General features: G+C 40.7%; 1 protein-coding gene across 1 annotated transcript in view; it reads left to right on the top strand.

The window, feature by feature from the left end:
• Positions 1 to 14014, top strand: part of LOC135417444 (von Willebrand factor D and EGF domain-containing protein-like) — a 177783-nt gene that overhangs the window by 89588 nt on the left and 74181 nt on the right. The window contains exons 12-14 of the mRNA XM_064661620.1: positions 7500 to 7636; positions 8672 to 8827; positions 13238 to 13342. Of these exons, the coding sequence (XP_064517690.1) occupies positions 7500 to 7636; positions 8672 to 8827; positions 13238 to 13342 (398 nt within the window). The remainder of the gene's footprint in view (positions 1 to 7499; positions 7637 to 8671; positions 8828 to 13237; positions 13343 to 14014) is intronic.

Genomic DNA, 14014 nt, shown 5'->3' with positions numbered 1-14014 from the left:
TGAAAGCAACCAGGGGAGGAAATCTTTTAAATGTTTATTTACAAAGTACACTTTCTTTCTATCAGACACCTAAAAGTGAATGTTTCTCATCATCAGTGATGCACTGGCAGAGGTTGTCCAGAGAAGCTCTGGATGTCCCATTCCTGGAAGTGTCAGGGCCAGGTTGGATGGGGCTTGGAGCATCCTGTATGAAGAAAATTATTCTACAGGGTCCTCAGTTCTCGGCCATAAAAATTTACACAACTACATTCTTTTCAGGCTAAAAACAGAGTTGGTATTAGCAGTCATAATTACAAAGTCTATAATGAGTAAATATCAAGCTTTGAGATTACTTGTTAGAACATAAATTTTTAAACATAGGACTTATCCACTTTTGAAAACAGAACTTTTGTGCTTTTAGAAGGAATGCACACCTCCAACCACAAAAATTTTGGTAAGAACTACAAAATTTACAAAAAACCCCAATTTAATATTAAAAGAGAAAAACCCATGAACTTTACCTACCACTGATGCATCTTGACTGACACCCAGGTATTCTGCTTTATATTGATGGAGGCTCATTTTTCTCGGTCACATAAAATATGTTTGTGGGCAATTCTCGGGGACTGACAAAGTTCATGCTAGTTTTGAAGCTTCTCTTCTTTTCATAGCAATTTTACATTACTTTCTGATGGCGCAGATGTAATAAACAAGCTGAAAAGGCAAACATCAATATCAGCCTTAATCTACTATTTTAACTCCCAGTCCATTCCATTCGAAGAACAGACATGGCTGAGCAGGAAGAGGGCTATTAGCTTTATAGTTGCAAAGTCAATAGAAACCAAATTTTAAAAGGATATCAAATCCTCATGATAAGGGACATGGAAGGTTGCATGCTCAGTGATCCATACTATTCCCTGCAAACCAGATCAGGGAGATTAGTCTTTCCTGGAGATTAGTTTATTTGCTTTAATGCAAAGCAGTGAAAGCCGTGCAGTGAAACATGTAGCTAAACAAAACCATTTTCTGAAGTATATGGAATTAAATTGCTAGAAAAGTTTACAAAATTATAAGTCTGATTTAAACTGACCAAAGCCAGACACTCCAGAAGCATGCCTATAACTTCTTTACATCAGGCTGTTTACAGGCACCACAGGAAATTTCAGCCTTAAATCTTGTTAAATCCAGAAGAAAACAAAAGGCCCTGAACAAACAACCTCCTTCTCCAAATACTCATACCCGTGCACACAAAATAAATAACAAATTCACGATGGTTTTTGAGCAATAGAATTAAAACCTGCAAACCATTCTAAGGTGTGATTTAAACTGGCCAAATCCAAAAATTCAGAGCAAACCTGTAATGCCTTTATATCATGCTTTATGTTGTGTAAAGAGCCCACAATCTACCAGTAGAGAATGTTCAACCAATCATGAACAAAACTCAAGTGCAACAACCAGATTTTATTCTAATTCAATAACTGTAAAGATGGGAAAATTACTAAAAACAACCAACTGGACACTACTGTTAACATAAGGACCAAGATGACACCCACAATGACCCAAATCCCTTTGAGTGGCACCACTGTAGTCATTTGTAGGAAGCCTCAATGTGCTGCCCTGGGTTCTTTCCTGAAGTGCCTTTGAGGGACAAAAACTGAGAGCTTCTTTGGTGTAAGAGCCATGAAAGCACAACCAGAATCTTACATTATGTCACCTCTCAAGGCCATCTAGGAAAGAGGCAAATATTCTGTAGTCAACAGCACACTCCTTTTCTATTGCTGAAGTAAATTGCCAGCAAGCCTATTAAAAATAGAAGGATTAAGTAAACCTAAAATGTCACAGTGAGATTTCTAAAGCAAAAAATAATCTACCATATTGTTGCAGCACATGGATGCTTTCAGTGTGAAATTGAGCCAGGCCATTTCTCACATGCAGGGAGTTCTTGCAAAATGCTTTTTCTCACACTCTCTCAGGGCTGGCTTATGCAATCCATACTGGATACCAGAGACACTCAAAGCAGAAAACCAGGTTCACTCCATGTTAAGAATGATCATAGGTCTATAGTTTGGTACTATGGAAACATAGACTCATTTACATTGGAAAAGATCCCTAAGGTCATTGAATCCAACTGTTAACCCAACACTGCCATTTTCACCACTAAACTGTGTCCCCAGGTGCCACATCTACAGGTCTTTTAAATAACTCAAGGGATGGTGACACCATGGCTTCCCTGGCCAGACTGTTCCAATGCTTGATCACCCTTTTGGTGCAGAAATTTTTCATAATATCCAATCCAAACTTCCCCTAGTGCAACTCGAGCCTGTTGTCCTGTCACTTGATACTTGGAAGAAGAAACTGACCCACACCTCGCCACAACCTCCTTTCAGGTATTTGTAGATAGTGATAAGTCTCTCCTGAGCCTCCTTTTCTCCAGGCTGAGCCCCCCCCAGCTCCTTCAGCTGCTCTGGTTCTCTGAGACCTGCTTTTGGAAGCAGGGAAAAATACGGTTTTTATTTAGAAGCCAGGGAGGTCACTGATGTGCAAAATTCCTGGCAAACAGCATATGGCTGCTGGTACTTTTTTTCTTAGGGAGGATTATCAAATGAGCTTTGGGTCATGGATAGCATGAGTTCCAGGATAATGCAATCAGTGATTGTGTCTATGATTGCTGTAATAACTCTACATACAAAAGGAACAAATACAATATTTGTGCAAGCACTTGAATGGAGGCACATTCAGTCTTGCTTTGTCCAAGCAGTGAGATAACTAAGCATCAGGCTGCTCTGATGCCGAATCCTCATAGCTACAGTAGCTGGATCTCCACATCCACACCAGCAAGCTCTGGCACTGCAGCTTGTTCAATCAGCTGCATGATTTCAATTATAAGGCAACTGGACACTATGGGCCATTTGCTTTTGCAACTCAGCAAAACTTTGACCAAACGCATCCCTTATGATCTGGTTCTTGATTTGCTCTTCATGACTTGGATTGCTTATTTACCATCCTCTTCAAGAAAACAGGGCAGTTCAGTTCCTTCTCTTTATTCAAACAAAATTCTTGCTGGTTTCAATTCCAGGTCTGCTGCTCCAGCCCAAAGCCACATGTGTAGCTTTCAAACACTGCAGAAGAATGTTTATTTGCACTGGGATACTTTTCTAATCAAAAGTGTAAATCCAACATGAACCATATCTATTCATCAGTAAGACTTCAACAAGTGTAGTTTTGCAAGATGCTTGATCTTGTGTTGACTGTCTCCACTTCTACATCTGTGCATATTATTTACATAATACACTGCAACAGAAACCTATAAAACCAACCATGTATTTGGTGGGGGTGGGGTGTTGAGGGAGGTTCAGTCTATTATATAGCCTGTGCTTCCTGTCAGGTTTGATTCATGTAAATGCTTACAGAGTGAAACTGCAGTGTCAGCAGCTCTGAATTTACTGTTCTTTCCTGAAAATTCCTACTGCAGGTAAAGCAGAAGGAGGGGAAGGGTCCCTGTCTCTCAAGAGAGGCACAACACAAGTCTTACAAACGAAACAGGGCAGATGCCTTATTTCCATCTGACCATCTGAGGTCTGGAGGCCTTTGAGATTTCTACCTTCAGAGTCCTCTCTCTTTTTTGTCTTGAGACAGTTTCATTAAAACCCAAGATTTTTTACTGTTTTCCACAATATTTCCTGCTGTTCATCAGTGTCCCACTGCGATGCTCTGCCAGGTGACAGATGCATCTTGTCTACTTGCTATGTGTGCAGACCAGGCATTAGAAATGCAGTGGGATGCCCAAGCCTGAGCCAGAGGATGCGAACACACAGCTTCTTAATTCCTCCACCATAACATGACAGTACCCTGTCACCCATTTGAGCCTCGGGTGCCAGCCTGAGCTTCAGTTTTTAATCTACTTGTAAAAGTCAAAGTACATTTTTGGCCTACAGGCCATACAGAGAAAAGAAGGAGAATGTTCAGTCCTGGATTTTGTTGTATTTTGACATTCAGACTCCCTAAACATAAATCATTAATGTTCAAATAGATCATACTTTCCCCTAACTTATTCCCTGAACTACCCAGTTTCCTACAGATTTCTCTCCTGCCTCTAACTTGCTTTTCTATAGACATAAGACATCCATCCCAAGTCTCCATAACCTCTGGATATCTGCACTTTTGCCCTCGCTCTCACCTTTATGACATTTCACAGCTCTTTTTATTGCTCCTGTCTTTCTCCCCTCCAGTCTTCTGCTGAACTACTTGCAGCAATTTTGCTGAGATATTTCAGGCTCTCCAATATTTCCTTCTAATGTCTTCACCCCTCTGGCCTTCGAGTGTATATTGTGCACAGGCTTATTAACTACCCATCCACTAACACATGGAATGATGGACAACTGAGCCTTGATTTCATTACCCCCAGCAAGAGCAGGATCTGTGTGTTCTAGTGCCCAGCTACTGACCATCAGGAGACTTTTCCAAAGCCAACATCATGGAGAAAAGACCTCCAAGATCACCAAGTCCAACACTTGATCCAACACTGCTGTGGTTACCAGACCATGGCACTGATGCCACATCCAGTCTCATCTTAAAAACCTCCAGGGACGGTGAATCCACTACCTCCCTGGGCAGCCCATTCCAATATCTGATTACTTTCTCTGTAAAAATATTTTTTCCTAATATCCAACCTAAACCTCCCCTGGTACAGCTTAAGACCATGCCCTCTTGTCCTATTGCTGGTTGCCTGGGAGAAGAGACCGACATGTGATATCTCCTTTTAAAAAACAGACAAAAATAACAACTGTTGTCAATATTTAGGTACTGCCTATACTGAGTCTCAGGTCTGAACTAGAGTATCCATTTCTTTAAAAAAGGAGACATTATAATTTTATTTTCCATCAGAGTTAATGTTGATAAGACACTGATCTTTTTAGTTGTTGCCAAGCAGTGTTTATATTAAGTTAAGGACTTTTCATCCTCTCGTGCTGTGACAGTGAGTAGTCTGTGGTGCATATAGAGCTGAGAGAAAACATAGCCAGGACAGCTGACCCCCACTGACCAAAGGGATACCCCATACCATGTGGCATCACTCTCAGTATGTAAACTGGGGGGAAAAGCTGGCCAGGGGCTGCTGCTCAGGTATTGGCTGGGCATCTATTGGCAAGTGGTGAGCAAATACATTGTACATCACTTTTATATTCTAAATATTTTGTCATTATTATTATCATTATTATTATTTTCTTCCCTTTCTATGCCATCAAACTGTCTTTATCTCAACTCATGCATCTTCTCACACTTACCCTTTACCTCCCTGATCCTGCTGGAGGGGCAGTGAGCGAGAGGCTGTGTGGTGCTTAGTTTCTGGCTGGGGTTAAGCCCTGACAAGTGTGCACAGAGAGGTTTGAGAGAAATAAATATGAAATTCTGTGCTTATACTGTAAGTCATCGAAAAATAGATTACCCACCAAGGCTGGGTAATGTTGTCCTGACCCTGACCCAACTATGTGCTCACAAAGATGTCAGAAAACCCCTGGAGAAGTGCACAGGTCTCATCAACAAGCAACTGGCCTGAGAGTGCTTTCGTGGAACAGGAAGGGCTGCAGGAGCACATTTCTGTGCCTCAATCCTTCCCAGACTCTGATATTCTACTTCAACCACAGAAGGCTGAAAATCTGCAGCGATAATGAAAACGTTAATGCAATGTGAGTTACCTCAGTACTAGTGGGGCTAACTATTAAAATCTCATGAAAAGCATAATGAAGCATTTTTTTTTTTAATTTTTATGCACTAACCGCAGAAGAAGGCAATTTATCAAAACCAGCCACCACATCTGACTAATAGTTTTGTGCATTACAGGAATCCACGACTAACTGATGAAAGCTGATAAGCTGTAAATGGTTTCTCTTCTTGTAAATATTGCAAAGCAACCAGCAGTTTTGGTAATACTGCCACAATAAAATAAATTTTAAAAAGTGAAAGAAAGGATAAAAGCATTTCAGAAGAACAGAGGGAAGAAGTGTTTTCATTATTTTTCATGGTTTTGTTGCTTTCCTTCCTTCCTTTCTCTGGAAAAATGCGAGCCATGCAGCTCTGTTGTTAAGGGCTGCAGTCTGGTGGGATCTCAGTGTTTAAACCACATTCTTGTAGTTACAGCCTAAATGGCAGAACCCTAAAGAACAGCGGGGTACTGGGGAAGGTTATCAACTCAGCTCAGGGTATTTTGCCCTGCAAATCAGAGCTGAACTAACGTACCACTAAAATACCAGGTGACACAAAACTTCTCTTGTTTTAGCTAAGCTACAGCTCAGAGAAAATTGATGGGCAATATTGTTTTGCCAGAGCAGTGGTGATGGGGCAGGGAAGAGGAAGCTTGGCAGCCTCTCCCTGCCACGTAGCAGGGATAACAACTTGAACTACACCCTGCTGGTGGGCGACATCCCTCCAAGGGCTCCTGGTCAATCCCCTGCCATTAAGTATTGTTCAGAAAACAAGAAGCAAATGTTCTGCTTTGTGTTATTTGTCAACATAGTGGCTTCTCCTGACCATTAGAACTACAAATTTTATCAACAAAAATATGAAACCATGATCCTGACTGGCTGCTGTTATTGACCGAGGATATAGGAGACTTTCTGAGTGTTGTGCTACCTTAGATATCTACTAAATTATATTTTTTCTAAATTAAAGATTTTAATGCTGCCATCCAGTGGGCTTGCATTTTTCCTCTGTGAAAATAACCCCAATATGAAAGCAATGAGTAATTTTAAATAGTGAATACCTAAGGTACAACAGAACCCAAACAAAACTCTCCCAGAGAATCATAAAATATTTTAAAAACAAAATGGGTGAAAGTCAGCCTTGTAAGGGGACCAGTACAGGCTGTACATCACTTAAGTCCTACTTACGGTCTCAGAGTAGGATTTAAGTGAAACTTAACTGGTGCAAGACCTGTGTCTGACACAGTGAAGAGCTGAGAGATATCCATTAATGTTTTAACCCTCACAGGCAAGCTTTTCTTTAAGGGTCCTTTTATTGACTCCATAGCTTTTGAAAAAAAAAAAAGGCTCTCTTTTCCATTGCTGTTTCACACCACAAGGACCCTGGTGGCATGGTCATCTTCAGATATTTCCACATCTCGTCCCCCTGCTTCTCTGTGTTATGGCATGAGGCCTTGTCCTCTCAGCTGTGCTCCCATGAGAGGAGAAGCATTACCACCAGATACTTAAATCAACAGATGTATTACCACTGGAGACCTTTTGGCATGAATCCACAGCTTCAGTCAATTGAATCCATGACCCACGCAACACATCTTATGGTACTGAGTGCAAAGGGCAACTATTCAGTGGACGCTTGCTGCTTCCCCTTCCAAAAACTGCTGTTCCTCTATTCAAGAGAAACCCACACATAGGCAAGGAGGACCCTAAGGAAAAGTATTAAACCAGAGCAACCAGGAACAACAACAACAATATCTCTGATAAAGCAGAACAGAACAGCATGTAAGTGCTACTCTCTAAAGCTTTGTATCTATCTCACCCTTTCAGAGCAAGCTCTGGAAATCACAGGCTTAGAGAACGGGGGTCTCTGCGATGTCCGTGCCTCCGACTGCACCAGGATCCGGGTGTTTGGCCTCGGCTTCAAAGACTCGCCCAACCTGCACTGTGAGGTCACCAGGTTAACTGTAAGCAGCTCCTAAAATATTGATGATACAGTCAAACTTTGGCATGTTTATATAAAATTCTTTTACTCTGAACTGTCACCACTATCTGCTACAGGTGGCTACAAATACCTTCCAACTCCACTGCCAATGTGTTTGCCATGATCGAGGGGAGCTGAAGAGGCTCAGCCTTTTCATGGGCTGGCTCCTTGGAAATGCACAGCTGGGAGTTCTTGCTTGTTTTCTCTGAGGGGTTTTGTTTAACTCTTGTCTGGTTCAGCTGCGCTGTTGTCCGTTGAAGCCTGAAATCACAATATTATTTCTCATTTTGTACATCTGGAATCAGCATGCTTGGTTGTTTTCCTAAACACATTTAAATGCCAAGTTTTGTGGTTGAGTATGAGGTTTCTTCAACATAGTTACAGAGGCTGTTATTTGAATTTTCTTAGTCATAGTTCAATACCAAATCAGAAGTTTTAATGAGTATTAAACCTATCTTTTACATCACCACTATAATTTTATCGTAAACAACTATAGACATGAAACACTAGGACTGAGTTCAGTGGATCAGCATACACAGATATGAAATGTTTGATTAAACTCATAAATCCACCTCAGAAAAGACATTCAGCCTGATTCCCAGTCAGTGTTCATGAGGCACAGCTGAGATTTGCCTGCCATGCCCACTTTTGGCTCCGTAGGCACTTAGCAAGTCATGATGTCTCATGTAGCTGATCTAGAGAAGTAGCTGACATCACCTTCAAGGAACAAGGAGTTGGCTGCTGAGCTCCAGGGGCAAACACAAAGTTGCTCCATCACATTACCCTTTCTCATCCCAAGTGCATACCACCACAGCACTTCCTAAATCAATAGACCACCTGCACGCGCAGACAAGCGTCGCTTCCCCTTTCCTGTGCCTGTAGTAACAGCATCCTTTCTTTTAAATAAACCATCTGGGAATGCCTTACGTTATTAATTAGAAATAGAAACATATGTTGACAACTAGAATTCTTTTATATGGGCCTTCAGTTTCTGCTCTTTCCTTCTGTTTTACTGTAGCATCTCGATGGTGAATGGATATCAAGAGAAAAAGAAACCACAAAAGCAGATTTTCTCAGCTCTCAGGCTGTTGACTGCCAGATCCCTGTCCTGAACATTACAGAGGTTGTGCACTTTGTGGCCTGGGACAAACCGTTCGCAAGATGGCAAGTGAAAGTAGGAGTTTCTTTTGTTTCTAAGAAATGTTTTAGGAGGAGAAAATCAGTTGTCATGGTAAATTAAAATGCAAAGCACAATTTTCTCCCCTTCAGAAATGAAAATGCCTCTAGAAATACGTTAATGTCATGTAGGGAAAAAAACACCCCACCCACCAAAACAATATGAACTGAACCCAGGTGTTTCTGTAGGCAACCCAAAAGTGCAAATTACAACCACTTCTCCAGGTAATCACCTGAGATTGATTCAAATATACTAATTAATTGTTAATCATTAGTATTCCACCTCTGGAAACCTCAGCTCATACTCCTGATTAGGCAAAGAGTGTGAGGGAGCTTTGACTCCCTGGTTGCAGGACTGATACTTGTGCAGTGCAGGAGGTCACTGGGTGTCTCCCGGGCAGCAGGTGAGGGCTGGCAGAGCTTGAGCTGGGATATCATGGTCACAGTCAAGGTCTCAATGACTGCAGGAAGAAGTGTGGGCTGTGTCAGCTCATGCTGGGTTCTCTGCTGCGGTTTTAGCCCCTTTTGTTCACAAAATGATACCAATTTTCTAAATATTTCCAGGAAATCAGTGCCTTCCTGACCCTGCACCTTCCTGAACCTGCTACCCTTGGTCTCATTCTCAGTCTGGATGGTTATTTTCTGCAGATTTGTTGTTCTTTATAAGACTGAGATCTTTTAAAGGCTCTATAGCTGAGAAGAATATATTGCCATTGCAGGGAGACTGCAGATGTTCTTTGAAAATTGCAGCATGCAAAATGAAACACGTAAAACACTCATTTCACCACGGTGCTACTGCCTGTCCTGCACCCCACAGCTGCTTGTACCCCCAGCTGGGGACACGTGCTGCCCTGTGGCCTGGGGGGGACAGAAAGATGCTTGGCAATGTAAATTTTCTAGTCATCCATTTATTTTAAGTGGGTAGGGATTTGGGGGTTGTCATAAGGGTAAGTTCTCCGTGGGAGCAGAGCCCAACAGTTTGCTGCTGGGGTGGACCTTGGACTTTCTTTCTGGAAGAGGTGCTGTCAGAGTGAGCACACACCAAGGTGGAACCAGGAGGGAAGTTCCTCTGCTTAAGGCTCCAAAACTTCTTGAAAAAGGGATTGAATTCTGCCAATTGTGAGATAAAATGCTGCCTCGTGGTGGAAGGATCTGAGAGGGAGGCACCCTCTAATTTCCTGGCCCGGGAGAACAGCAAACATCCTTGCATGTGCACAGGAATGTTCCCCCTGTGTTACCAGGACAGATTCCTCAAAATTCAGTTCTAGTACAATCCAGATTGTGTTCCAGGGCTGCCTTTCAGCCCTGTGTAGGTCTGTACAATTTTTCTCATTTTTTCCCTCTCAAAATCGGATACAGAATGCCTTTTTCCATGCATTTAAGTTCAAAAAAACCTCTGCACCTGCGGGCCTTCTGCTCTTTCCCTCTCCTTCAAACCCTGCAGAAGAACCAGGTTGATGGCTACGCAGAGAATGCACAATTAAATCATCTCAGCCCACACACAAATCCTAGTTCTCCTGTGGATCTTTTTGATGATCAAATTGGGAAGGCAGAGCCCAGCGCTCAGTTTCAAAGGCAGCTGGCCTTACATGGCAGCACAGAGAACAAAACTGTGGAGCTTTTCAAGGTAAAAAATGATTTTCAATTAATTCCACAGATGTTCAAAAATTTATGCCCTGGAAAATCCCTGATAAGATCTAATGCAACATTGATGATCTGGGTTATGTATCTATTGGCAGTTTTCAAAATGTAGCTAAAAGATTTTTTCAGAAATAAAGATCAAAATAACTCTTTCTGGAAATATCACTGTTCAATATTTTCAGAATCTCTCCCCTTTCCCAAATCAAATTTGAAAGGAATTAGCAAAATTTCACAAAAGCTTTTTTCACTACCAGCATTTGGGGAACTGAGGTTTGACAAGCTCTTCTCTGTGTTCTTTCATTTTATCTGCTCTTGTATTCATGTTTCAGATTTTGCTCATTGTTTCCATGACATGCTGCTGAACATAGATAAGAAAGTACAGGAGGCTACACCAGAGTGTTTGGTATAATTAATTGAGATATCAAAATACAAACCCCTACTTGGACAGCAGATGACTTGAGCTGTCCATACAGATGCCTGGGTGAAGAGGTGAGAGAACTTGGCAGGCACTTATCTAGTTTGGGAAGCAGTCTCTTCCTTTTTGTAAAGTCTTTATTGTTGCCCGTATTTGTCAAGAACAGAAAAAGTATTTGCTAAAAAGTTAGTGAGGCAGAAACTGAATTTGAATTCAGCACAGTTTTATAGCTTTCATTATTCATTTGGAAACATTCATACAAATTCTATGTAGAGTGATGCCAATAGCCAAGATCATTTCATGATGGATGAAATACTTGAGGCAGAAGTGACAGAATTCCTGATTGTCCTTACCATTTATCCAGAAGTGGCTCTTTCTTTGCAGATGATATTTATGTTCAAGCAAACAAGGCCCGACTCTAAGTGGGGTTTTGCCTTTTGAGGGCCAGCCAAATTAAAGGAAATGTTTGCTCAGCATAGGTCTCATTGAAGTATTTGTTCCACATCACTAAGGTAACTAATGGAAAAGCAATTAAAATAGCTATAAACCAACCCAATTCTAAAAAGACACCAAAATGGAAGTTTATAATAGAGTGTAGAAAAAAAAAAACATTAAAAAAAATAATCAAATTGCAAGAGTTACATCTCACTTACAATGCTCACTTCAGACAGAACACTTAGTGGAACTTTATAGCTTTTTATATTTTTCCCTGTCTACCCATTTCTTCACCCATTATTAGTGTACCGGTATTGAGACAACATTGGACACTGCTAAAAGAATGAAATTAAATGAAATGTAAATTGCATTGGGAATAATATATTCTTAATGGAAGCCTTGCTGCCACTGTCTTTCAGTGAAGAGCGGGTCTGGAGGAGAGTTACCTGTTTTATTTTTTTCTCTTCTCAAACTGCAGAAAAGAAGTTCTTTACTTCTTTTAAAAGAGTTTTTACCTTTAGTACAACACACTATAGCTAATATCTCAATTATGTTTTTCCTTAAAGCTATACTGATGCATTTTACTGGACCAATGTATTTTAATGAAGTTCTGGACAAATTTATGTTAGTCCAAAGAAGTTGTTTCCCTTCCACAATTTCAAATTGCAAATATCCATTAATACTGCCTGCTTCTCTCCTTGTGGTGGTTTCTGTAGACACAAACACTCAGCTCACAGTGCATTTTGAGCTGACAACCATCCCTGTGATATTGTGGGAGAATCTGCTCTATTATCTTTCACAAGCTTTCAGATCATTCTTAGTGAACTTATGATAATTGGTGCTTTTTATAAAACTTATTGAGTAATTTTTGCTCTCTGTACTTCCATTTATCTTTGTTCAATTTAACATACATTCTTTCTATGAACTGAAAGAGTTTGTTGATTGATCAAAAACCTTTATACCCTTGATCTTGTAAACGTTCTTTTTAAAGGGAATGAGGATGTTTCAGCTTTGGGGTCACAGGAGAGATGGAGGAGGGCTGGGGGATTGTTTTCATAACAAGAAGACTCAGGGGTACCTGACAGATCCAAAGCAAAGGCTTTGGATGTTAGATCTGCTAAACAGCTGCTTTATTTTGACTGTGAGAAGACAAAACCTGAAAAATACCTGACATAAGGGCTTTGCTTTCCTGTTGGTGTTCATCAGAGTCTACAGCACGGCTTTCCACGGGGTTTTTGTTTGCTCTTTAAGGTTCACACCTCTCAAGAGGTGTCACAATGCTTTCTCAAAAGCTAACCCATTCCACACTTGTCTGGTATCTTTTCATTGTTATTGCTGAAAAATTAAAATATAAATTTATTTAACTCTTTTGTCTTATATAAATGTCTTATATAAGAAATGCCATGCTCAAGGCTTCCTGAAATATCCAAATGTATGGGAAATTGTGATCTTGGACAGGAGGTGGCTGCCCTAATGTACCTTCCTATGGAAATGAGACTGTTGCTTTCTCATATTGTCCACCCTAGAACATTTTTTAAGGTTAATTTAAAATCACCTATATAATACACATTTTCTTTTTTCTTTTTGTTTTTTTACCTCAAGGATTTTACTTACTGATTTGTCATTACTAAGAAAGTGCTCCTGAATTTCAGCCGAACACCTTAATTTTGTATACCTCTTGTATTCAGAAAAGCTGAATGCCAGCTGAGCCAAAAGATCTTTTGGTTACTAATGAAGAGTTTCCAGTTTGGAGCATTAAGCAATTTGTTAGCTTGCAGCAGAGCCACTCACAAGTGGTTTAATTTATCTTGCTGGCAGGCATCCAGTTCAAGGGGGCAACGATATATGCTCCAAAATGAGCAGACAGTCTCCATATGGAACATTATTAGTTATAAAGATGATTTTTGTATCATTTAGATCACTAACGATGGCTTCCAGTACAGTAATTCCAGAGTGCTGACCCTGTTCGACGCTGTCTGCCAGGTCTGCCAATTCCACCCAACCGGACTTTGTAAATTAAAGGTAATTTAAGGATCATAAAGGTTTAATATGGATCGTTCATCTCTTCCTTAGTCCTCTCCCTCCCTTTGATGTACTGTGTGTAATAACTGCTCTAGAAGAGGAAAATCTATTTCCCAGGTCAGCTGCACAGCCTAACACTTTTCTCTTTCACAATCTCAGGTCTGTGATATTTTATTTCTTTTTCATATTTACGTGGGGTATGAACACCTGGCAGAGCTTGCTTTATGATGGACCACTCTCACACAGACACTTCCAGAAAGACCATGGCTGACAATATTTATACTTTGCAGCTGTTAGTGGAAGTAAATAAGAGCAAGGAGCGTCCCCTGAAAGGCTTAACTTCACTTTTGAAGTGTTTCTGCTATTTTCCCTCTCCCAACCTGTTTGCTGAGGGCACTGTAGCTGGAAGGTATATCATTTCTATACCCATTTTCTGCCTTAGCAAGAAGTAAACAAAGATGCATGTTATACGGTTTCTGTCGTGTGAGAACACCCTTGAGAGAAAATAAAACATTCTTGCTTACATTAAAAACTGCTAAGTACAAACATTTAGGATTCTGACAGTTTCAAAACCGCAATCAAAAGTCTAGAGCTACGTTTTAAACTGCCAACATGTTAGAAACTGTCTGCAGAGCACTATTACCCTCTTTTTTCCTGTGGACTTACTTGTGT

This window comes from Pseudopipra pipra, chromosome 7 (assembly GCF_036250125.1).
Source record: "Pseudopipra pipra isolate bDixPip1 chromosome 7, bDixPip1.hap1, whole genome shotgun sequence".
NCBI lineage: Eukaryota > Metazoa > Chordata > Aves > Passeriformes > Pipridae > Pseudopipra > Pseudopipra pipra.
Note: the sequence above shows the minus strand (reverse complement) of the source record. Positions and strands in the feature narration are given on the sequence as shown.